The 25,458-nt window shown below is 46.0% G+C and overlaps 1 protein-coding gene across 1 annotated transcript in view; it reads right to left on the bottom strand.

Moving 5' to 3' along the window:
• The window catches only part of STAB2 (stabilin 2), a 290,004-nt gene that overhangs the window by 151,867 nt on the left and 112,679 nt on the right, over positions 1-25,458 (bottom strand). The window contains exons 30-33 of the mRNA XM_078775203.1: positions 25,201-25,315; positions 25,000-25,077; positions 10,749-10,850; positions 3,500-3,604 (exon numbers count right to left, since the gene is read on the bottom strand). Coding sequence (XP_078631329.1) covers positions 3,500-3,604; positions 10,749-10,850; positions 25,000-25,077; positions 25,201-25,315 — 400 coding nt within the window. The remainder of the gene's footprint in view (positions 1-3,499; positions 3,605-10,748; positions 10,851-24,999; positions 25,078-25,200; positions 25,316-25,458) is intronic.

The raw sequence follows: 25,458 nt of genomic DNA, 5'->3' as shown, positions 1-25,458 counted from the left end.
GCTACATGGTTCTCTCCCAAGGTTGTCTGTTAAAATTTGAAAGAGATGTCTCAGGATTGCTAGGTACTACAACCAATGCAAAAACGAACGTGCTACCAATCTTATGCTCTGAACACCTAAACATTGAAGGCCGAAGTGGGGCAGACGAGCTCTCAACTACATCAAGATGTTTAAGAGAGATATGGCATGGAGACTGAGGAACTGCACAACACAATGCTTGATTGAGAAGACTGGAAGCTGAGGATCGACACAAACCAAATTTGGCTTCCAACTTTAGAAGAGGAAGAAGAATATTCGTTGAGTTAATGTTGCACTTGCTGCCAATCTACTTGAGGCTCACCAGCACATTTGGAGCATGAAACAAGAGGCGAATTGGATGTGCTGTAATTTGTTGTGACTAACTGTAATGTATGAAGAATTTGTGGCCAATTCACAGAACATTAGTGACACAAGGAAGCAAACTGGTATCCGGTGTTTCATCAAGCATGCTTTGAGAGGGGGAGGAAGATCATCAACATATGTGTGACGTCCCTCAGATGGATGTTGATCTGGATGACTTTCTGTGAGCACTTTTTGGTGGTGGACACTAAATATCACACGGTGTCTTTCGAGAAAAAGTAGGCAAGTTATTTCCGGCACTCTGGCCAAATTCCAAAATTCCTGCTCTAACCGAGAGGGGGGAACTGCACCAGCGGCACAGCTGTGCCCCCAGTAAATGGTGCTACACACAGCCATATGCTGCATACGAAAGAAGAAACAAGCGTTACGCCGAGGTCCCCTGTCGTTGAAGCGATGTGAGTTGACAAAGGGGAAGACGCAAGGCGGCCATCTTGGATTTTGACATGGCGACCCAATTTTCAATAGCGTTCTCCCTTATGCGTAGATACACACACACACCAGATTAGAAGTTAGTAGTTCGTTTATTTTTGAAGATATTTTGCACACAAGGTTCAGACATATATATGGTGGTGGCCATCTTGGATTTTGACGTGGTGACCCAATTTTCAATAGCGTTCTCCCTTATGCGTAGATACACACACACACCAGATGAGAAGTTAGTAGTTCGTTTATTTTTGAAGATATTTTGCACACAAGGTTCAGACATACAAGGCGGCTGCCATCTTGGATTTTGACGTGGCGACCCAATTTTCAATAGCCTCAGACATACATGGCGTCAGACATACATGGCGGCGGCCATCTTGGATTTTGACGTGGGTTGCACCCACACACCAAATTAGAATTCGGTCCTTCGCTTACGCCCGCATGCACGGACGCACGCACACACGCACACACGTACGGACGCACGCACGCACGCACGGACGCACGGACACACGGACGGAGGGGAAAACCATAGTCCCCCTTTCGCTCCGCGGTGCGACGGGGGACAATAAGCTAAATCATTAATGTCCACATAATGGTCAATCACTGTGTTATTCATCTATTGTTGAAGAAATGAAACAAGAGTTAAAACATTACCAATTGAACATTAAACTAGAAAACTATTATTCTTGAATTAGTACACAGGTTTACAGCAGACAATTGATCAAAATAAAAATAAAACTAGACAGCATCTGAAAAAGCAACGCCCATCCACACCCATTTGTATGCAGACGCCTGCTTCTTCCTCTTCTGTATGCTCAAAATAATGAAAACAGTTTAAAAAAAACACAAAATGAAAATTGATGATTTTATGCAGCCTTGACTTTTGAGCTTTAGATCCAAAAAATAATCAGCTTCTATCTTTTGATTGTTGAACCAATTATGTGACCCAATATGCAAGTTCCTAAAATTCCAGGTCAATTGAATGAAAATTGATGATTTTATGCAACCTTGACCTTTGACTTTTTGATCGAAAAACAAACAAACAATCGACTCCTACCTTTTGATTGGTGAACCAATTCAATGACTCAATATGCAAATTCTTCAAATTTCAGGTCAATCGGATGAAAATCGACGATTTTTTGTGATGCTGACCTTTGACCTTTTGACCGAATTATTAATTTGCCTTCTCCACATTCTCACAACAAAGCGTTGCTGAAAATTGATGCCACAACTGAAATGGTAAATTCAAATTTCAGGTCAATTGGATAAAAATTGACGATTTTAGATAACGCTGACGTTTAACCTTGTGAACGAACTTTTGACCAAAATATTAATTTGTCTTCTCCATATTATCATACTGAAGGTTTATTGAAAAATATGACGACAACACTCAATTGGTAAATTTTAATTTCAGGTCAATTGGATGAAAATTTATGTTTTTATATGATGCTGACCTTTGACCTTTTGACCTTTTGACCTTTTGACAAAAATATTTATTTGCCTTCTGCATATTATCATAATAAAGCTTTGGTGAATATTTGATGGCAATAGCTAAAATGGCAAAAAAAAAGTTACGGCCTGGACAGACACACACACCCACACACACACAGACAGACAGACAGACAGACAGACAGACAGACAGACACACAGAAGTGATTACAAAACCCGACTCCTGCTGTGCAGTGGACAGGCTAACAATTATTGCATGTCCCATTTAACAGTAGTTAAGACTGTCCTTGCTGCTTCTACACGTTATCTAATACCAGAGCATTGAACTTTCAGCCAACAAATTAAATCTCTAATTTAAATGACCATATACCATGAAACAATGTCGATAGATAAATGTGTATTAACATTTTATTCCAAGTTTTTGATATTTTTAATATTTGTTAGTTCGCATAATTAACATAACACATTATTCTTTCATATTGTGTGTATAAACGCTCCAAAGAAAAGCAAATTACAATTTATTTTATTATAATTCCTTAATGGAAATTGCAGAAGCAGAGATGCAAGACACACTAATATCATGAAACACCAACCAACGGACATCTTAATGGAATGTTAATTGCCCTTGTGAATCACAGCAGACAGCATATTGCCATCTTTTTTTAATTGCAGAATCCGTGTGTCTACTGCGGATTCGGAAAAATGTAAATAAGCAAATCAAAAGAAGAAATGAGCAACCTTAAAGAAAATTAACATTGTGTACCTTCAAGTAGAACATACTGCAAATCTTCCCCCACATATCAGTGCTTACTAATACATCAAGACGTATCTCAGAATTTACAATTTTCAAACAATAAAGCAAAAGCTTTGCTGAAAATCACAATTAGGAAAATGCACATAACACTTGAAACAAGCTGGGAGGCCGTGACCAAAAAGTGAAGTGGTGGCCGAACAGTGATGATGAACCTGTATCCTGAAAATTATTACTTCAAATCCAGCTGAGGGCAGCAATAATGGGATTTTTGTTCTAAGCTTGCGGTAAGCCGAGCTAGGTAGGAGAATATACCTAGGGATTTTGGAGCATTGCTTGTAATGTACATCGTTTTATTGCCTATGCGGGCTGCAACTAATAAAGGCAATATCAAGATTCTCATCCAAAGCTCCCTTCCAAAATCCTTGGGTGAAAGCTAATTGCAATTTCATATGAAAAGAATTGATTTGCACTTACTGGATGAGTGGGTCTGCCTTTTCGGAAAAGGTCCATGGCTTCTTCGGTTGGCAAAAATATGGTATACGCAGCTGCGCTTTCGATGTCTTTCAAGAGCGCATATTCCTAGAGTGACAAGATTACATGATTTAAGGCCAGTGTTGTGGAAAAATCGACATTAATATTGAGAGCCTCTTCCTTCTAGATTTTGATACAAAGATTACAAAAACATTTGAGAGAAATAGCTTTAAACATCAGCAAAAGCCACAAACCTGTAAAAAATTAAAGCTAATCAATATGACACAACCTCTTTTCAAGGTAATTGACAATAATGCAGGTAAACAACTCGTAAACGTGCTCAAAATGAGATTAATTATACGTTTAAAATAACTTGTTCGATAAAGATACGTGGGGATTCAAAAGGTTTGCAGAACTCACTATTGTCCAAGAAGTACAGTTTATTACCTCCGCCACCAAAGGTGGATGGAGGTTATGTTTTCACCCCTGTCTGCCTGTCTGTCTGTCTGTGAACAAGATATCTCAAAATCATTTTTTGGAAATATACAGTCACGTGAAAAAGTAAGTACACCCCATGGAAAGTTTTGACTTTTTCAACATATTTCAACATACAGCTATTTGATCTTCATTTCAACAATATTGATAGATAAAGGTGAAATAGTATAACAAATATCATGAAACATTTACATTTTGTAGTCCATTGTATAATTTAAATAAATATAAATGCAAATTTCACATGTGGAAAAAGTAAGTACACCCCTACATTTATCACTACTTCAAATACCTAAATTTAGAATAGGGTGCACCAGCTCAGGTGCAAATGATTAGAACATCGTTGGAGAGGATCTTGGAGGAACCTGTCTTATTTAAACCTCAGACATTTCGTTTGGTTTGCTCGATGTTGCTGAAGTGTGTGGCGTCACCATGCCTAGATCAAAAGAGCTCTCTGAGGCCTTCAGAAGGAATGTTATAGATGCCTACGAGTCTGGGAAGGGATTTAAAAAGATCTCCAAACAATTTGAAATCAATCATTCGTATGTCCGGAAGATCATCTACAAGTGGAGAAGATTCCAAACAACTGCCAACTTGTTCAGGCCAGGCCGCCCCAGCAAGTTCAGCCCGAGAGCAGACCGCAAGATGCTGAAAGATGTCTCGAAGAACCCCAGAATGTCATCACGGGACCTACGGGTAGCTCTTGCCACTGTTGATGTCAATGTGCACGAGTCTACCATTAGAAAGAGGCTCACAAATTTGATCTACATGGGAGGTGTGCCAGGAGGGAACCTTTGCTGTCCAGAAAGAACATCAGGGCAAGATTAAAGTTTGCCAATGAACACCTAGGCAAAGACCAGCACTTCTGGAACAATGTGCTCTGGACAGATGAGTCAAAGGTAGAGCTATTTGGCCACAGTACCAGAAGACATGTTTGGTGAAAACCAAAGACAGCATTTGACCACAAGAACCTGATACCAACTGTAAAGCATGGTGGTGGAAATATTATGGTTTGGGGCAGCTTTGCTGCATCAGGGCCTGGGCAGCTCACCACCATATAATCCACTATGAATTCTTAATTGTACCAGAGGGTGCTTGAGGATAATGTGAGGCCATCTGTCGGAAAGGTGAAGCTCAACCGAAGGTGGACCTTGCACAACATGACAATGACCCTAAACATACCAGTAAATCCACCAAGGAATGGCTGAAAAGAAATAAATGGAGGGTTCTGGAATGGCCAAGTCAAAGCCCGGATCTAAATCCCATCGAGATGTTGTGGGGGGATTTGAAACGAGCTGTGCATGCAAGAAACCCCTCAAACATCACACAGCTGAAATAATTCTGAATGGAGGAGTGGGCAAAAATTTCTCCTAGTCGATGTCAGAGACTGGTAGACAGTTATAAGAAACGCCTACTTGAGGTTGTTTCTGCCAAAGGGAGCAATACCACCTATTAGAGCCAAGGGTGTAATTACTTTTCTACAGAAGAAAATGGCATCTCTGTTAATTTTTTGTTGAATAAATTATTGCAAAGTCAATCCTTCATTGTTTTTTGTTCAATTAGATCACCTTTATCTATAGATACTGTTTAAATGAAGATCGAATATTGATATGTCCACATATGTTAAAAAGATAACATCTATAACATCTATATAACCTTCATCTATAACCATCTATAACCTTCTTTCTGAAGGCCTCAGAGAGCTCTTTTGATCTAGGCATGGTGACGCCACACACTTCAACAACAAAGAGCAACCCAAACGAAATGTCTGAGGTTTAAATAAGACAGGTTCCTTCAAGATCCTCTCTAAAGATGTTCTAATCATTTGCACCTGAGCTGGTGCACCTGATTCTAATTTTAGGTATTTGAAGTCGTGATAAATGTAGGGGTGTACTTACTTTTTCCACATGTGAAATTTGCATTTATGTTTATATAAATTATACAATGGACTACAAAATGTAAATGTTTCATGATATTTGTTGTATTATATCACCTTTATCTATCAATATTGTTGAAATGAAGATCAAATAGCTGTATGTTGAAATATGTTGAAAAAGTCAAAACTTTCCATGGGGTGTACTGACTTTTTCAGGTGACTGTATTTGAAAATATTTGAATCAAAATTTTTTTTTAAACAAACAATATTTTCAATAAACAAAAACAAAACAAAAATATAAACAAATGGTATTTTAGAAACAAAAAAATCTATTTGAATCATTGCAATCTCCCGTGATGAAGCTAATTATGAGGTCCTTTCACTCTCTCACCGCTGGCAGGTTGGTGGACTTTGTCGTCTATCGACTCCTCTCCAGCCTTGCTCCCCCAGCTCTGTCTGTGCTCTGTACCTCAAATATTCCTTCAGGTCGCACAAGATCTGCCAGCAACCCTCTTCTGGTGAAACCGCCAAAATTAAGACTTGCTGCTCACCTTCACTCTTTCATTGCTCTTTTCTCCTGCCTCTGGAACAAACTCCCTCACTCTCTTCAATCCCACGCCACCCTCCAGGTCTTTAAAACAGCTGTTCACCACCATATCTTATCTTCCCCCTTCCAAAACCTTCATTTTTTCTACCCCCGTTATTTTCATCCAAAACCCACTTTTTTGAAACCCCGACTTCTTTCCTTGAAGTCCCAGCAGTGTCCATGTGTTTTATGCCTCTCCCACCCCCCCCCCCCCTTCCCATGCCTCCTCCCCCCAAGCCATCTTCCTCCCACAGATCTCCCGATGTCCCTGTTCTCTTCTGTTGTACTTGTGTGCTTCCCTCTCTCTCCCCATCTTGTCTCCCGCTCCCTTTATTGTACACCGCTCCTTTCCTATGCCATCTCCAGGCGCTGCATAACGTCATTGCCGGGCACTGAAGGGGGCACGGCAATGACGCACACTGAAAGGGAGTACTCAGTTTTCACTCTGGTTGTTTGTTTGTTATACACCGCACCTTTCCTATGCCATCTCCAGGTGCTGCATAACGTCATCGCCGGGCACTGAAGGGGGCTCGGCAATGACGCACACTGAAAGGGAGTACTCAGTTTTCACTCTGTTTGTTTGTTTGTTATACACTGCACCTTTCCTATGCCATCTCCAGGCGCTGCATAACGTCATTGCCGGGCACCGAAGGGGGCACGGCAATGACGCACACTGAAAGGGAGTACTCAGTTTTCACTCTGTTTGTTTGTTTGTTATACACTGCACCTTTCCTATGCCATCTCCAGGCGCTGCATAACGTCATTGCCGGGCACCGAAGGGGGCTCGGCAATGACACACGCTGAAAGGGAGTACTCAGTTTTCATTATGGTTGTTTGTTTTCTTGTTTGTTTGTTTGTTTGTCCGGGCGATATCTCAGCCATCCTTTGAGCTAGGAAGCTGAAATTTCAGCACAATAGTGACCTTTGTCAAAAACGGGTATTTTTTGTTTAATCAATTAATTGAGGAGTTATTTAATTATTAGCGCTTAATTAAGTACTTATACATTTCCTTTCTCTTCTGGGCATTATCTCAGGCACCTTTTGAGTTCGGAAGCTGATATTTGGACATGACAATGACCAAGCGATTTGGCTGGGAAGGCTATTTTTGATTTATTGATTAATCAATTCATTGATTCATTATTTAATTGTTTGGTTAATGACTTAATTAATTTTAAAAATTTAAGTTACAGATCCGGATGAAATGGTGGTTCATGAAATGAACTGATGAAATGGTGGTGGTTTATGTGTCCTATTAGCGAATTGATTCATCATTTAATTTTTTTATGATTATTATTTATTTATTTTCATTATTAGTCATTTATTTATTTTCTTTCTCATCTGGGCAATCTCAGGCACCTTTTGACCTAGGAAGCTGATAATTGGACACGACAGTGACCAAGTGATGTGGCTATAAAGGATATTTTTGATTTGTTGATTAATCAATTAATAGATTAATTATTTCTTGATGAATAAATAAATTATTTAATTTTTTTATTGAGGACTTATTCAATTAAAATTCTAAAAGTTACATCTTCAGATGAAGCACTAGTGGTTTACTTATGCTATTAGACAATTGATTAAGAAAATATTTTATGATAATCTTTATTGATTTTAATTATGTAATCAATCAATGATTGCACACCTCTCACTCCAAATACAGTCCCTATGAGCTGCACGGCGGTATTACCGAGCGTCAGATGCGTCCCGGCAATGCCCCGCTGGAGGCTATTTAATAATTATTTGACATGGGGCGGTGTACTTTGAATGTATCTGTACTTGTTATATGTTTTTTATGTGTCTGTTTTTTTTGTGATTAATGTTAGTTCTTACATGAGCGTCGATCTTGTATGCAAAAAAAAAAAGAAGAAGTTGTGGACGGATTCGGACGAAATTTAGCAGGGAGGTAGCGTATGTGACATGGACGAAATGATTAGAATTTGGTGAAGATCCGGATTCGGCTTCAAGAATGTTTTAAGTGATTATTCACCATTGGGAGATGGGGTCAAAAACGATACATAGTAGGATATCTCAAAAAGTTGTGGACGGATTTGGACGAAATTTGGTGGACAGGTTGTGTGCGTCTGTGACAAGGAGTAATCGATTCGATTTTGGTGAAGATCTGAATATGGATTCGGATATGAGGATTATTAAAATTTTTAAGCGATTCTTCACCATTGAGGGATCGGGCTAAAAGCAACATATAGCAGGATATCTCAAAAAGTTATGGACGGATTTGGACGAAACTTGGTGGACAGGTTTTGTGTGTGACAAGGATGGATCGATTAAATTTTGGTGAAGATCCGGATGCGGATAGTAGAATTTTTTAAAAAGTGATTCTTCACCATTGGGAGATAGGGCCAACAACGATATACAGCAGGATATCTCAAAAAGTTGTGGACAGATGATTTTGACTAAATGTGATTCTGTATTGTGATTTTCTGGTCTACTCTGGGATACAAAACGTAAACTGTTAAGCCTGGCGGAGGTATGCTCTCTTCTGAGTGCCATTCTAGTTTTAAGTGCGAATATATGTGTCTTTCTATCTCTGGTGCTCTGCCTGAAGGCATGCTCAGTATAGTAGTGCCAAAGCAGTGTTATGCCATGGATTACACCGAGTGGTTTGCCTTTTCCTTCCCAGTAGTGGTCAGAGCAAGGATTTGGAATTTGTCCAGGGTGCTGGAGATAACTTGCGTACTCTTCGGGAAAGCTACCGTGGGATCTTTAGCATCTGCCATCAACAAATGCTTGCAGATGGGACACCCGTCTTAACGTCCCTCAGAGACACGGAGTGATTTGTGATTGAATACTCTGCCTGTGAAGCACAAATCTGACAATTAGTATATATACATACATGTACAGTGCCTGTAGAAAGTCTACACACCCATTTAAAATTTCCACCTATTGTTGCCTTATAGCCTGGAATTAAAATACATTAAATCAGTCTTTTACCACATTTATTTACAAATCGTAACCCACAACTTCCAAGTGAAAAACAAATTCTACAAATTTCATAAAATTAATTAAACCTACAAAACTAGAATATCTTGGTTGCCTAAGTGTCCACCCCCACGAGTTCATACTTGGTGGAAGCACCTTTGGCAGCAATTAAAGCTGCGAGTCTGTTGGGATAGGTCTCTACCAACTTTGCACACCTTTATTGGGCAATATTTGCCCATTCTTCTGTACAAAACTGTTCCATCTCATTCAAGTTGTGTGGGGAGATTTGATGGACAGCAATCTTCAAGTCATGCCACAGATTCTCGATTGGATTTAGGTCGGGGTTCTGATTGGGCCACTCATGGACATTTATATTTTTGTTCCATAGCCACTCCAGTGTAGCTTTGGCTGTGTGCTTCAGGTCATTGTCATGCTGATAGGTGAACTTCCGTCCCAATTTCAGTTTTCTTGCAGAGGGCAGAAGGTTTTCCTGTAGGATTTTTCTGTATTTTGCTCCATCCATTTTCCCTTCTATCCTGACAAGTGCCCCAGTACCTGCTGGTGAGAAACATCCCCATAACATGATGCTGCCAACACAATGCTTCATAGTAGGGATGGTGTTCTTTGGTTGATGTGCTGTGTCGGGTTTGTGGCAAACGTTGTCAAAAAAGTTCCATCTTGGTTTTGTCAGACCACAAAACTTTTTGCCACATGGCTTTAAAATCTCTGGTTTTTTTTTTTTTTTGCATGCCTTAAACATGAAAGCAGGAAAGTGGGCTTTTTTGAGTAATCACTTCCTTCTTGTACAGTTCATATGATGAATAAAGTTTTTTTTACTTACAAAACTCAGCAATAATATCTGTACATAGTGATATCTGATCCTCAATGAAGCTATCCTATAGTGTTCATACTTCATATATAAGCTCTCAAAGAACCTAACAATGTTATAACGACCTCTTAAAGCACTATTTCCACAAAGTGCTGCTCACTCCTCTGGAACACATCCTGAGCGTTATACGAGGTATGATAATATATATATATATATATATATATATTATATAAATATATATATACTGTATATATATTAAAAAAAAAAAAATATATATAGATATATATATATATAAATATATATATAAATATATCTATATATATATATATATATATATATATATATATATATATATATATATATATATATCAGCGTTTTAGGGACCATGATGAGTATGTTGTTTGTACAACTTTTCAAATGGCTTTCGTAACTAAGCATTTTTGTTTCATTGATGAGGATGGTGATGACGATGATGATGATGATGATGATGATGATGATGATTATGATGAGGATGATTCATTCTTGCACTCACCACAAGAAGCTCATGGAATGTGAAGAACTGTGGTGTCTGGGAAAGGCGCGTGTGCAGGTTTGGTAGGGTTGGCACAGCAACTTTTCGATCTGGAATCAGCACCTGTACGTATTTTGTGAGATAAAGATTTGAGGGATGTTAAAGCCAGGTAAGTGGAAAAAAAAAATTTCAATTTCAAAGCATAAATAATAACAGTACCACTCGTTGGAGTTAATTATTTCTTTATACAATAAAACTGAAACGAAGATATGAGTAAATAAACAAACTGCATTAAGATAGAAAATTATGTATTATTTCCAATGTTTCCCAATGAAAAAAACTCGACACTTCAAAACGATAGACCGCAATAAATGAGACAGCTGAAGTAATGAATCAAGTATAATTCCCACTTTAGTTTCTCTCTCTCGATTCCAATTTTAATGTTTTTAACAACATAAATTGCTTATGAAGTGAGAATTTCGAATTCGCAATGGATTTTTGGTGATTCAAAATTGGTTTAATTTCATGACCAAAATAAAAAATTCCCCTTAAAGTATTGCGTTAATATGAGAGTTTGCAAATAGTTTTTCAGCCTAACTTATCGGCAACGTTGCTAGAGCAAAAGTTTTGCTGAATGATGCATTTTGATTCTTTTTGCACATAACTGTCTCATTTTCAAAACTCCCAATTACTTTGTGTTTCAATTCAGATATGTTTTAAATGAGCTTGTAAATCTGAATATAAAAGTTGGCATGTTTTTTGTATATGAAGTTGAAGCTCATGGAAGAGATAGATCACAGAATGGAGCAAAACATAACAGAAGAAGAAGAAGAAGAAGAAGAACATAGTGGAGAGGGGCGAAACACACCAACAAAAGGGTCGAGGAATAATTGGCATTAGGAAGAATGGCATCCAATGAATTCCAATGAATAGCATGAAGAGCAATAGACGTTAACTTTTTTTCAAGAAATAGATGCTAACGAATAATGTTTTCCAAGGAATAGCAAGAAGAGAAATAGACGTTAACTTTTTTCAAGAAATAGATGCTAACGAATAATGTTTTCCAAGGAATAGCATGAAGAGAAATAGACGTTAACTCTTTTCCAAGAAACATACGTTTGTGGCGGACACAAAAGCCCACTGGCGTGGTGACATCATTCCGCGCACCAAGTGGGTGGTGGCCACGCCCGAGGGGTAGGCGTGGCCTCATGATATACACCGGGCACGCAGCCCGGAGCGCGCCAGTGTTACAGTGAGCTCCTGAAATAAAGACGCTTATAAGTTACCGCTTGTCCGCTTCCTCCTTGCTCGCAAGCAGCGCGCATAACGCCGCGCTTTACTGGTGACCCCCTTGACGTTGGATCTGCCGGAGCGATCCTTCCACACGCGACGCCATTGCCATGGCCAACTTCATCAAACTTCCCGAATTTTGGGAGGCTCAGGCCGAAGTCTGGTTCGTCCAGGCCGAAGCCCAATTTCAGCTTCGGCGCCTCACCGGCGATGACACGCACTATTGCCACGTCGTCGCCTCCCTCGGGCCCGGCACAGCCGCTCGAGTTGTGTCCGTCCTTCGCCACCCACCGGACGGCCACAAGTACGAGGCACTCAAAGCGGCTACTCCTAGCCACGTTCGGCCTCACGGACGACGCACGGGCCGACCGCCTCCTGGATCTCCCCGAGCTCGGTGACACGCGCCCGTCGGTCCGAATGGACCATATGCTGTCACTGTTGGGCGACGAAGCACCCGGTTCTCTATTCCGGGCGCTTTTCCGTCGCCAACTTCCAGCGCAGGTTCGCCTCGCGTTGGCCGGGACCGGGCTAACGGAACCCCGAGCATTGGCAGCCGAGGCGGACAAGTACTTCGCCGCTTCGGACACGCGGGTGAGAGTCGGCATGGCCGTCACGGCCCTCGTGGCTGATGCTGCTGATGATGCTGCTGATCCACAGCATCAGCTTAGACAGCATACGCAGCATGCTGATATGCACCTCGTGACCGCCGCCATGCCCCGCCCACCGCCGCGGCGAAAACCGCCTCCGCGGGGAAACCCGCCAACTCCACCGGCCTGGCGGAGCCAGCCACGCTCCTCCAGCTCCACCACCTGGTGCTGGTTCCACGCCAAGTTCGGCCACGAAGCTCGGCAGTGTCATCCGCCATGTTCCTTCAACAGGTCGGGAAACGCCTGGGCCGGCGCTCAATAGTGGCGATGAGCGCCGGCCGTTCGAGCAGCCTGCTGTTCATAACGGACACCTTCTCCGGGCGCCGTTACCTGTGCGACACGGGAGCGCAGGTGAGTGTCATTCCCGCCGGCACGTCAGACAAGCACGCCGCGGGTGGGGGCCCCGCGCTGCTTGCCGCGAACGGGACGCCCATCCGTACGTACGGGAAACGCTGCCTCTCTCTGCGGTTCGGAGGGCAGGTTTTCTGATGGACGTTCGTCACCGCCGATGTGCCCATGGCACTGCTTGGCGCGGACTTCCTGTGCGCTAATGGGCTCCTGGTCGACGTCAAGCGCAGACGTCTTGTCCAGGCCGAGACGTTCAGCTCGCTCGCTTGTGCGTTGCCCAGCTCAACGAGCGGCTTGCCAAGCGGCTTGCCGAACGGTTCGGTTCCGGCCACATTGGTCTGTACGCTTCCGGCAGCGGACGCATTCACCCGCCTCCTCGCCGGCTTCCCGGCCCTCACGCGGCCCACCTTCTCGGCGGGGGCCGTCAAGCATGGGGTGGCCCATCACATCCCCACCGTCGGGCCACCGGTCTACGCCCGGGCACGCTGCCTCGAGCCGACGAAGCTGGCGGTGGCAAAAGCGGCGTTCGCTACCCTGGAGCGACTCGGCATCGTTCGGCGCTCAGAGAGCGCTTGGGCGTCGCCGCTGCACATCGTGCCGAAGCCCGGCGGGGGATGGCGACCGTGCGGGGACTATCGCCGTCTCAATGACGCCACGACTCCCGACCGCTACCCCGTCCCCCACATTCAGGACTTTTCCGCCCGTTTGGCGGGCATGTCCTTCTTCTCGAAGGTGGACCTCATATGCGGCTACCATCAGGTCCCCGTCAGGCCGGAGGACGTCCCAAAGACGGCGGTCATCACGCCATTCGGACTCTTCGAGTTCCTGCGCATGCCCTTCGGTCTGAAGAATGCGGCTCAGGCGTTCCAGCGACTGATGGACAGCATCCTGCGTGACTTGGATTTTGTCTACGTCTACCTGGACGATATCCTCGTCGCCAGCGCGTCCCGCGAAGAGCACCTACGCCACCTCCGCACGCTCTTCGAATGCCTCGGCCAGCATGGCCTGATTGTGAACCCCGCAAAGTGCCGGTTCGGCGCCACCATAATCGATTTTCTGGGGCACCGTGTCACCAGGCACGGAGCCGTCCCCCTGCTGGCCAAGGTGGAGGCGGTGAAGGGGTTTCCGCGCCCCCGCACGATCAGAGGGCTGCAGGAGTTCCTGGGCATGGTGAACTTTTACCATCGGTTCCTGCCCCGTATCGCCCAGCTCCTGCGCCCCCTGCACGAAGCTCTCCGAGGTAAGCCGGGCAAAGGCGACGTTACCTGGACCGAGCAGATGGACACGGCGTTCACGGGCGCAAAGCTCGCCTTGGCTAACGCCACCATGCTCGCGCACCCGGCACCCGATGCACCGATCGCCCTCACCACCGATGCCTCGGACTACGTGGTGGGCGCGGTGCACGAGCAATGGGTGCGTGGAGCTTGGCAACCGCTGGCGTTCTTTAGCCGCAGCTTCGCCCGCCCGAATGCCGTTACAGTACCTTCGACCGCGAGTTGCTCGGGCTTCACTTGGCGGTCAGGCACTTCCGCCATCTGCTCGAGGGCCGTGCGTTCACTGCCTTCGTCGACCACAAGCCGCTGATCTTCGCGATGGGCAAGGTCACCGAGCCGTGGTCGGCCTGGCAGCAGCGTCACCTCTCGGCCGTGTCCGAGTACACGACGGACATCCAGCACGTCGCGGGGAAGGACAACCCGGTGGCGGATTGCCTTTCCCGGGCCGTCGCCCACGCAGTCCACCTCGGCATCGACTATGCCCGGATGGCAGCGGACCAGGCCGCTGACCCCGACGTCCAGGCCTTGCGGACCGCCATCACGGGCCTCCGCGTCACCGAGGTGGCGTTCGACGGCGTGGGCGCGGCCCTCTTGTGCGACGTCTCCCTCGGGCGTCCTCGCCCCATCGTTCCCTCGGGCTGGCAGCGCCAGGTGTTTGACGCCATCCACGGCCTGTCCCACCCGGGCGCGAGGGCCTCCCAAAGGCTGATCGCCGACAAGTTCGTCTGGCATGGCCTCTGGAAGGCCGTCCGCGGCTGGGCCAGGACGTGCCTCGCGTGCCAGCGCGCCAAGGTGCACCGGCACACCCAGGCCCCAACAACGGCGGCCGAATAACGAATAATGTTTTCCAAGGAATAGCATGAAGAGAAATAGACGTTAACTTTTTTCAAGAAATAGATACTAACGAATAATGTTTTCCAAGGAATAGCATGAAGAGAAATAGACGTTAACTCTTTTCCAAGAAACATACTGTTGCGGATATGGGATTTGCATCCATCCATATCCGCTTGTAAATATTCCCCTATTTCCTCAATACTTCCCAACTATCCCCAATCCCCCATTCCCTAGTCCCATTTTCTGTAAACAACACTCTGTAGACCCGACCTCCCCCTATTTCCCCCATTAAATGTCGTGCCCAGGTTCACCGCATCTCATGTAAGACAACTATAGGACATCTTGCTAGTTATTCTTAGTCTATGTCAGTTAAGGACTCGTTTCCATTAATTCTGACCCTTCGTTGCACCAGAATGTGATTGTATGGCACCGTTAGGAAGTTTAGGACCTCCCAATACCTCCCCGCAGCTCTTCCTCATGGTTCAGCAACAACAACAACAACAACAGCAACGGCAGCGGCGGGCGCGGGGAGTGCGCGTCCTCACTCCGGCTTGGTTGGTAGGGGGTGTTGGGAGGGCACCAGGCCTCCCCAACGAGCCGCCATCGAACATGTGCTCGACGGGGTTACCAAATAGGGGCTCCCTGTCAGCTCCTCGTCAAGGGCGGAGCCCGGTAACCCCCGCACCCAATAGAAGCGGCGGACCGGCCCCAGTGGGGCGGAGCCAACCAGCCGAGGGCGTGTCACTCCCCGCTGAGCATGCGCAGGGAGAGGGAGGTGACGTCAGATGCGCGCTGAGCTTGGAGCAAGCAAGACGTACCCTCCGAGCGCTGTGAGGCCTCCCCGCATCTTCTGGACTGGACCGTGCTTTACCCTGTCCCCGAGCCAAGGTGCACCTTGTGCCATCGAACTACCTGTCCCTCCCTGCCATCAATCCCTGTGTAAGTCAGCCTTGTTCCGTTTGTCTGTGGTCTGTCTGGGATAAGATAAGACGGTAATTAAGTGCCCATCTCTTCTGTGTCTTTTACCTCACTCTGCCGTGTAATCTACCCACTTTTCTCCACCACTGTAATTATACCCTCCTCCGGAGGTCTTGAGAACTGTACCCCTTGCGTCGTTTCCTCTTTCCCAGTCGTCGTGTCCTTTCCATCATTGATTTGGCATAGCGCGATTTGGTCAACGTCTGGGTGGAATCGGGGTCTAGTCGGGGAATAACTGTTCGGTCGCGGCAATACCACCGCTCGGTAAATAACATCTAAACCGCGTCCGTAACAATTGGTGTCAGGAGTTGGGATTCGAACCTGGGACTAAATTTATTTAGCCCAAATTTTGGACACCAATTGTGTTATTACTGTAACAATTGGTGTCGGGAGTGAGATACGGACCCGAAGCGCGCTTAACGTGCTCAAAATTACAAGTAACCGAAATTTGATTTTGTTTTACAAAAAACCCGAATTTTGAAAGTCGCGCTATGGGAGATCAAGACGGCTGGGTTCCGGTAGAGGAGAGTGAGGCAGGGTCGATCCAGGACCAAATTGAGGGACATGAGGAGAGCGAAGCCGTGAGGGCGGCAGGTTCGCAAAATGGCGTCCTCGCGCATGAGGTTACGGGCGCACAAAATGGCGCCTCGCACATGGCTACGGCGACCGCACCCGCAACCGTCGCAGCGCCGCTGGTGGATTTGAACCTTTTTTTTAATACAAATGAAGGCCCTTATGGACAAGAATAGCGAAGAAATGGAAAGCAGAATGATGGGGGTAATGGGGAACCGGATGGATGCTCAGAGTGAGCAAATAAGGGCTGATAGTGAGCGATTGGGGGGCAGAATGGGGGGCAAAATTGGAGAAATGGGGGAACGGCTAGAAGCTAAATTAGAGGGGTTAGACAATGGGATAGAAGGGGTGAAACATGGGTTAACGGGGGTAGAAAACACAATGGCCGCTCAAGCGAATCAAATGGAAGGGATGAAAAAGGGGTTAGAGGGGTTAGAAAACAGTATGGAAGGCAAATTGAGGGACATGAGGGACCAAGCGGAAAGGGAAGTTAAAAAAATGGAGCAGCAGATAGAGGGGGTCAGAATGGGGGTAGAAACTAAATTGGATGCTCACAGGGAGGAAATGGAGCAGATGAGGGTGGCATCTGGGCAGGAGATGCAAGTGATGGGAGAGGAGATCAGAAGAGGTGTGAGTGAGGAGGTCGGAGGAGTGCGCGAGGAGGTGAGGCACTGTAAGGAGCGCATGGAGAAGGAGGTGAGAAAGGGGACTGTAAAATTGCAAGGTGGTATAGAGGAGTTGACGCTGGGAGTAGAACAACTGACAGTGGGACAAAAGGAGTTGGGGGACCAGGTAAAGAAGAACACAGCGGTAATAGAGGGTTTAAAATCGACACAGAAGGAGATGAAAAAGGCCGTAGGGGTAATTAAAAAAGAGTGTCAGACGGTACATGAGGACCTGACGAGGAAAATGAACAAGGTGGTAGAGGTGATGGAGGTTAAAGAGCGGGAGGTGCGGGAGCACATATAAAAAAATAAGGTGGAGTTAGAGGAAGAACTTAAGGGGGCGCACGAGGAGATGAAGGAGGTGAAGCAGAAATTAGAAGAAGTGGAAGAAGGGGTGAGCGAAATTAAGAAGCGAAGGAGAGAGGATAAGAAAGAGATAAAGGAGGAAGTAAAAGAATTGGTCCAAAGTCTGTGTTCGGATCGTGATGATGTGCTCATTAACCGGATGAGGGATTCGCAGGTGATGGAGGAGAAGCGAAGAGAAAGAGGACCCGGTGTAAGTGGTGACCAATATGGTCGTGCGTATGATGCGCCAGGTGATTTAATAAGCTTGGGGGTCGAGATGGACCCGGGTGTTCGTGAGAGGCCGTTGGTGAAGTGTGCGACAGGTCTGGTGTGCGAAAAAGGAGGTGTGCGAGAAAGTCCGACTCTGGGGTGCATGGGGAAAGAGTGCGCTGTCAAAAGTAAGGAAGAGTGTACACTTGTGGTGAGTGTTACAGAGGGTGTAACGGGAGAGTGTGCGCGAGAAAGGTGTGTAACGGACGGGTGCATGAGGAAAGAGTGCGCTGTCGAGAGTAAGGGTGAGTGCGCTGTCAAGAATGGAGGTGAAAGTAGTGAGAGTGACACGGAGCGTGAGTTGGTTGTGACAGGTGAGCGAGGATGTACACCTGGAATGGAAGGATGCACACCTGGAATGGTAGAGCGTGTGTGGGAATGCACACTTGAGTTGGTCGTGAGGCACGTGGTTGGGTGTGCGAGTGAGAGCACACCTGTGATAGTCACAGAGGAGATGACCGAGAAGGGGGCGCGAAGAGGTGTGTTGGTGAGGTGTGCGAGCGACGAATGTGTGCCAAGGTGTTCGGTGATCAGGTGTGTGACCAAGTCTGTGAGCGGAATGAGTGTACCTGGGTGTGTAAGAGAAGGTGCAATGACCAAGAGCAGGGAAACGGCTGGATGTATGAGCAAGAAAGGGGTAGCGTATGCGTGTAAGCATGCAGGTGAGGCATCGACGGTAACCCGGTTAGCGGTTAGAGCGACTTTTAGCCGAATCGGGCCCTCGGTGCGTGCCGGGCTTCGCGTGCCGCGAGAACCAGCGGGGATCCGAGCCACGGCGGGTTCGAAAGGACCGCCGTACGCGATCCACGCTGTGCCTCACTTGGAACGGCCGCGTCCGGGCTCCACTAGGCGGAGCGGGCAGCCTGATAGGAAGGGTCGTCATGGCGACCACTTTTTATTGAGACGTTCCGGCAGGTCGAGATCGGGCAATTGGATGGCTCCGCGCCGAGGTGGTGCGTGGGATGTCGGTGCAGGGACGGGGGCTTACCCGTGCTGAGTGCCGGACGCATCCAGCCGCCGGCACCAAAGAACCCGCATTCATGGCTTGGCTGTACGAAGCCGAGCTTTAGAAGTGAATTGGCGCACGGAGAGGCATTAGTAAGTAGACTGTAATGACGAGGATAGTGTTTTGGCCCCGAAATTAGAAAAACAAAATTTGATGATTGGCAAAGGATTGGCAGTAATGATTGGCAGATGATGGGTAGTGATTGGCAAATTTTTGATTTGTTGAAATTTGATGTGCAAAATTGGTAGTGGGAGATGCCCGATGTGGTGGGATGGCAACTCTGTCATCCCTCACAAACTGGGGGCAAATGCGCAATAGTTTATGGGGTGGCTATGACAACCGAGCCAGGGAGGGCTTGGTTATATTGATAGGGACTAGAGGTGACTATGGGTGACAAGAGTTAAGTAAGAGACTTGGTACCTGTAGTGGGGACGTAGTAGCTTAGTGTTTGATAATGACGTGGGAGTGCAATAGTTTAAAGGGAAGACGGAGGAGCGCGAGTTTTAGAAGGGAGTAGACAGAGCAGACGATGCAGTGTGAATGGAAGTGCTGGTGAGCAGCTTCAAATGAGGCATCGGTGAGGCAATGCTCCGAGGTATGTGTGAGTGTACAGGTGATGAATGAGAGAGCATTGCGGATGAGTGTCATGGTGAGTAGTGAGTGTTGTGGATCAGCGCGAATGCGCTTGGGGGAGAGAAGGGTGCAGGCGGCACCAAGTATGAGAGCACAGGTGTGCAAGTACAGGTGTGTGGAATATATGGAGCAGAGAATGAGTGGTGTGGAGAGAGTTGGAGTAAGTGGTACGGAGTGGTGTGCATGGTGCGAAGGTGTGGATGGGGGAAGAGTAGACCCCCTTTTCACGAGTACCCGGGGAGGGTAGTTTAAAGAATAGTTAGAAGGTATAGGTAAATTGTGGTTGGATATTGGCATTTGTGGTGCGGTTGCAGAATGGTATTGTGGATGGGTGCATTGGTGTGGTGAAATTGCCTGGTCGTGTGGCCTGTTAGTATGAGTGTGAATGGTTGGGCACTCCGCCACTGTTAGATGTCGGCCAGGTGAGGCTGCAGGTGGGCTCTGGGAGCCGTTAGTGTCAGTGGGTGCCTGAGGATCACGGGTGTGGATCGGGCAGCCCGTGCCAGAGAGGGCACTGAGGGGGTGAGAGTGCGAGAGGGCCTTCCCCAGTTAGTTAGGTTAGGGTGGGGAGCAGGTGAGCTCGGTAGGCAACAACAGTGGTGGAGGTGTGCAGGTGGGCGGACCAGCTGGGAGCGTCACACGACCCAGCCACCGAAATTGTGCGGGGGCACCGAGTGTTGAATCGGGGAGTGAGACCCAAATTGATGGTGTGCACCACAGATGGTCAATGGGATTTTGGTTCTTCGAACCACATAGAGTAATGAGGGCCAATGGTTTGGCAGGAGAAAGACCCCGGGTAATGTGAAGTTGTTAAAGTCATTTAGGAAATAGTTAGGATTGATGAACCTGTCGCACCATATGCAGCCACTTACCTGAGGTGATGATGATGACTCCACACCTGTGTTTTCTTTGTTTTGTGTTGCAGGAAATGAGAATTGCTGTTTGGATTTGTGAGACGCATCACGGCGTGGATAAGACATTGGGGTGATTCCATCTCTCACTCCTTAGGAGGGACTGATGATGAATTGGTGATGGCAGATTTTGATGTTGAATTGGTGATGGCAGATTTTGATGAGAGTTGGAAATGGCAAATTTGATTGGTTAGGAGGGAGAGAAGACGAATTTGGTTTATGGGAGGAACGGGGAAGACAGTAGGGACGTTTGTTGATTTGTAAAGTAGATGTTTATGGGTAGTGTTGTGTTTTGTGGATACAGTAAGGGGTAAGGGAGGGGCAATGTAGGTTACATGGTGGGGGGGGGGGGGGGCGTACGGTAGGAACGTACCTGTCTCACCTGGTTCCCATGTGCCCCCAGTGTGCATTACCTTACATTGCGTGCACTTTTGCGCCCTTACCACCTTACTCACTTGTCTTCTTTTGTCTCCCACCTCCGAGGATCTGGCTTTGGGGCAGAGAGAGAGGAGAGAGAGGTGCTGGCTCCACAGTTGTGGGCCTGTACTTCCGCTGCTTGCTGCCTGGATCGATACACCATATGGACTGCAATTTTTGTGGCCGCCCACAATGGACCGCAGTTCTTTTGCGGTCAAGCACCACCCATTGATGGACCTCTGGGTCAACGTGGCACCTATGCCATACAGGTGAACCACTTTTAGTTGGCCCCCCTGACGGCCACAATTCAGAAATGGACGCGGTTGGCGCCTTTCTTTATTTCTAAAGAAGCCAGAAGGCCAAGTGCACTCCATGAAGGCAAGACCAGCGGCAGAACATCGGCCGGCTGCGACACCACCGGTGACCATGGACACTTAATTGTGCATTTTTATGAACACTTTATTGGTGCACCGGATGGTGCTGACTGTGCGTAATGGGGTGGTGCTTTTGGTGCTTGGACGGGGTGCTCTGCACATTATTAAAGGCCGTAGGGCCACAGGGCACTCGTGGGTTGGTGTATCGATGCTGGCATGCATGCTCTCCCTATGCATAACATCTGCATGTGTTCCTCAAAGAACAGGTCCTGGATCGTAGTGTAAATATCAGTGTAGTCTTGTATAAATGATGCTCCCTACCGGCTGTATGTTTAGTTTGAGGATGCTTTCCGCGATTCGGTTATCCTGTGGGTGTGTTTCTGTTAGGAGAAGGGTGCAACGTCGCAGGCGGACATATTTACTCATTTGTGAACATCTGTAAAACTGTCGCACTCAGGGTTGAGTTAATAGCAGAGGGAACTGCATCTGAGTGCCACACTAAAGTAGGTAAAAATTTATCGGGTCGGGACGCCCCGAGGTAGAGAAGGGTGCAATTTTGCGGATATGGGATTTGCATCCATCCATATCCGCTTGTAAATATTCCCCTATTTCCTCAATACTTCCCAACTATCCCCAATCCCCCATTCCCTCGTCCCATTTTCTGTAAACAACACTCTGTAGACCCGACCTCCCCCTATTTCCCCCATTAAATGTCGTGCCCAGGTTCACCGCATCTCATGTAAGACAACTCTAGGACATCTTGCTAGTTATTCTTAGTCTATGTCAGTTAAGGACTCGTTTCCATTAATTCTGACCCTTCGTTGCACCAGAATGTGATTGTATGGCACCGTTAGGAAGTTTAGGACCTCCCAATACCTCCCCGCAGCTCTTCCTCACGGTTCAGCAACAACAACAACAACAGCAACAGCAGCGGCGGGCACGGGGAGTGCGCATCCTCACTCCGGCTTGGTTGGTAGGGGGTGTTGGGAGGGCACCAGGCCTCCCCAACGAGCCGCCATCGAACATGTGCTCGACGGGGTTACCAAATAGGGGCTCCCTGTCAGCTCCTCATCAAGGGCGGAGCCCGGTAACCCCCGCACCCAATAGAAGCGGCGGACCGGCCCCAGTGGGGCGGAGCCAACCAGCCGAGGGCGTGTCACTCCCCGCTGAGCATGCGCAGGGAGAGGGAGGTGACGTCAGATGCGCGCTGAGCTTGGAGCAAGAAAGACATACCCTCCGAGCGCTGTGAGGCCTCCCCGCATCTTCTGGACTGGACCGTGCTTTATCCTGTCCCCGAGCCAAGGTGCACCTTGTGCCATCGAACTACCTGTCCCTCCCTGCCATCAATCCCTGTGTAAGTCAGCCTTGTTCCGTTTGTCTGTGGTCTGTCTGGGATAAGATAAGACGGTAATTAAGTGCCCATCTCTTCTGTGTCTTTTACCTCACTCTGCCGTGTAATCTACCCCCTTTTCTCCACCACTGTAATTATACCCTCCTCCGGAGGTCTTGAGAACTGTACCCCTTGCGTCGTTTCCTCTTTCCCAGTCGTCGTGTCCTTTCCATCATTGATTTGGCATAGCGCGATTTGGTCAACGTCTGGGTGGAATCGGGGTCTAGTCGGGGAATAACTGTTCGGTCGCGGCAATACCACCGCTCGGTAAATAACATCTAAACCGCGTCCATAACAATACGTTAACGAATAATGTTTTCCAAGGAATAGCATGAAGAAAAATAGACGTTAACTTTTTTTCCAAGAAATATACCTTTTTTCCAAGAAATAGACGTTAACGAATAATGGTTTCCATGGAATAGCATGAAGATAAATAGACGTCAAATTTTTTCCAAGAAATATATGCGAATAATGTTTTCCAATGAATAGCATGAAGAGAAATAGACGTTAACTTTTTTCGCAAGAAATAGACGTTAACGAATGATGTTTTCCAAGGAATAGCATGAAGAGAAATAGACGTTAACTTTTTTTTCCCAAGAAATAGACGTTAACGAATGATGTTTTCCAAGGAATAGCATGGTGAAATAGACGTTAACTTTTTCGCAAGAAATAGACGTTAACGAATGATGTTTTCCAAGGAATAGCATGAAGAGAAATAGACGTTAACCTTTTTTTCCAAGAAATAGACGTCAATGAATCATGTTTTCCAATGAATAGCATGAAGAGAAATAGACGTTACCTTTTTTCCAAAAATATACGTTAACGAATAATGTTTTCCAAGGAATAGCAAGAAGAGAAATAGACGTTAACTTTTTTCCCAAGAAATAGACGTTAACGAATGATGTTTTCCAAGGAATAGGATGAAGAGAAATAGACGTTAACTTTTTTTCCCAAGAAATAGACGTTAACGAATGATGTTTTCCAAGGAATAGCAGGGTGAAATAGACGTTAACTTTTTTCCCAAGAAATAGACGTTAACGAATGATGTTTTCCAAGGAATAGCATGGTGAAATAGACGTTAACTTTTTCGCAAGAAATAGACGTTAACGAATGATGTTTTCCAAGGAATAGCATGAAGAGAAATAGACGTTAACCTTTTTTCCAAGAAATAGACGTCAATGAATAATGTTTTGCAATGAATAGCATGAAGAGAAATAGACGTTACCTTTTTTTCCAAGAAATAGACGTTAACTAATGTTTTCCAAGAAATATCATGAAAAGATCGATTCAGACGTTTCTCAAGTACAATGCTCCGGTTCACAACTCTCTTGTAGTAACTACAAAATACATGAAAATTAGGTTTAAAAATTACTATGGAGTTAAAAACAAAATGTGCACCAAACTTGTGAGCAAAGCATTGCTCCAAGTCTGGAAGTTCGGCAGTTCAATGCCAACTTTAGCCGAGTCTTACCAAAGGCTACGTATAAGGTACGTACTGCTTCCTTGCTTGACGCTCAGTACTAAAAAAAAGAGCACAGGTAAACCCATAGGTTACCAGCCATAGGGATGAGAAAAAGAAAAGGGATGCCGCAGAATGCTCTGGGAGTCTAGAAAGTGATATCATTTCCACCAGGCTCAGTGGCTGTGTTTGTCTGAGCTCAAGTCTGGTGATGCCTTCATGTATTTGTCTGCATGTGTATTCATGATTTGTGCTCCACCTACTCATTGAGCCTTATACCCTGGGGAAACAAATAAATAAATAAAAATCCCTTGCCAGTTCCCCACAAATTGGCCAGATTTGACCCCATTTCACTGTTTTATCCTGTGAAAGCTGAAGCAAAACATTCATAGATTTCTCCTTGTTCAAATTGTTCAAACATTCATGGAAGTTCATGCCATGATGAGGTAATGAATGCTGTGAAGGAGTATTTTGAGTGTGAGAAGCAAAGCTGCTGCGATGGGAGCTTAGAGATGTAGGAGAAACATTGGAGGAAGAGGATATTGAAAAGTACCGGTACTACCATTTCCTATCCATTAACCGGCCATTTTCTTGTTCCGACATAAATCTTAGTTGCCAACCGTCCTGAAATGACACAAATATGATGTCACTTGTACCCAGAGAGCTCTGGGAAGTGACATCACTTCCCCCAACCTCCGAGGTTGTGTTTGTGTGAAAGTCATGTCTGGTGTTATCTCATGCATTCTTTCTGGATGTTTACGTGATTTGTGTCGCAGCTCCTTCACGATCTTAAGAACCTGTAAAACACCAATAACAATAAAACCAAGATCGCAGACAGAATATGCCTGGCACTAGTACCTTATCAATGATGTGAATGATGCCGTTTGTAGCTTTTACGTCGCTCATGTTGAAGGATGCACCAGCCACAGTTATGCCCTGAGAAGGTGAACGACATCAACATGAAAGACTGCGAACAGATAAATTGATTTGTTAAACAAAAGGTGATGAGACATTACAGTCTTTACTTGCTCAAAATAGTCTTTGTGTATATGTGTATACCTTGGCACCCAATTTGATGACGTGAAACTGTTTGTCTAGCAGATTGGGCAGGAGCGAGCCATTGGCAAGATGTGAAAGGTCATTGGTTGTGAAGGCACCTCTTAAAACATGGAACCTTCAGGAGGAAAGCACATTATGAAGACTGCCATTCCTAAAATGTTTGATATCTTTACCCTTGACTTTTGTCATGATAAGTAATTGCAAACAGTTTAGGCAAAATTACCTAAAATACAACATAATGTGTGTGTACACAGTGCC

This window comes from Myxine glutinosa, chromosome 4 (assembly GCF_964187855.1).
Source record: "Myxine glutinosa chromosome 4, kmMyxGlut1.1, whole genome shotgun sequence".
Classification (NCBI taxonomy): Eukaryota; Metazoa; Chordata; class Myxini; order Myxiniformes; family Myxinidae; genus Myxine; species Myxine glutinosa.
The sequence above is the reverse complement of the archived record's forward strand: the minus strand, read 5'-3'. Positions and strand labels throughout refer to the sequence as shown.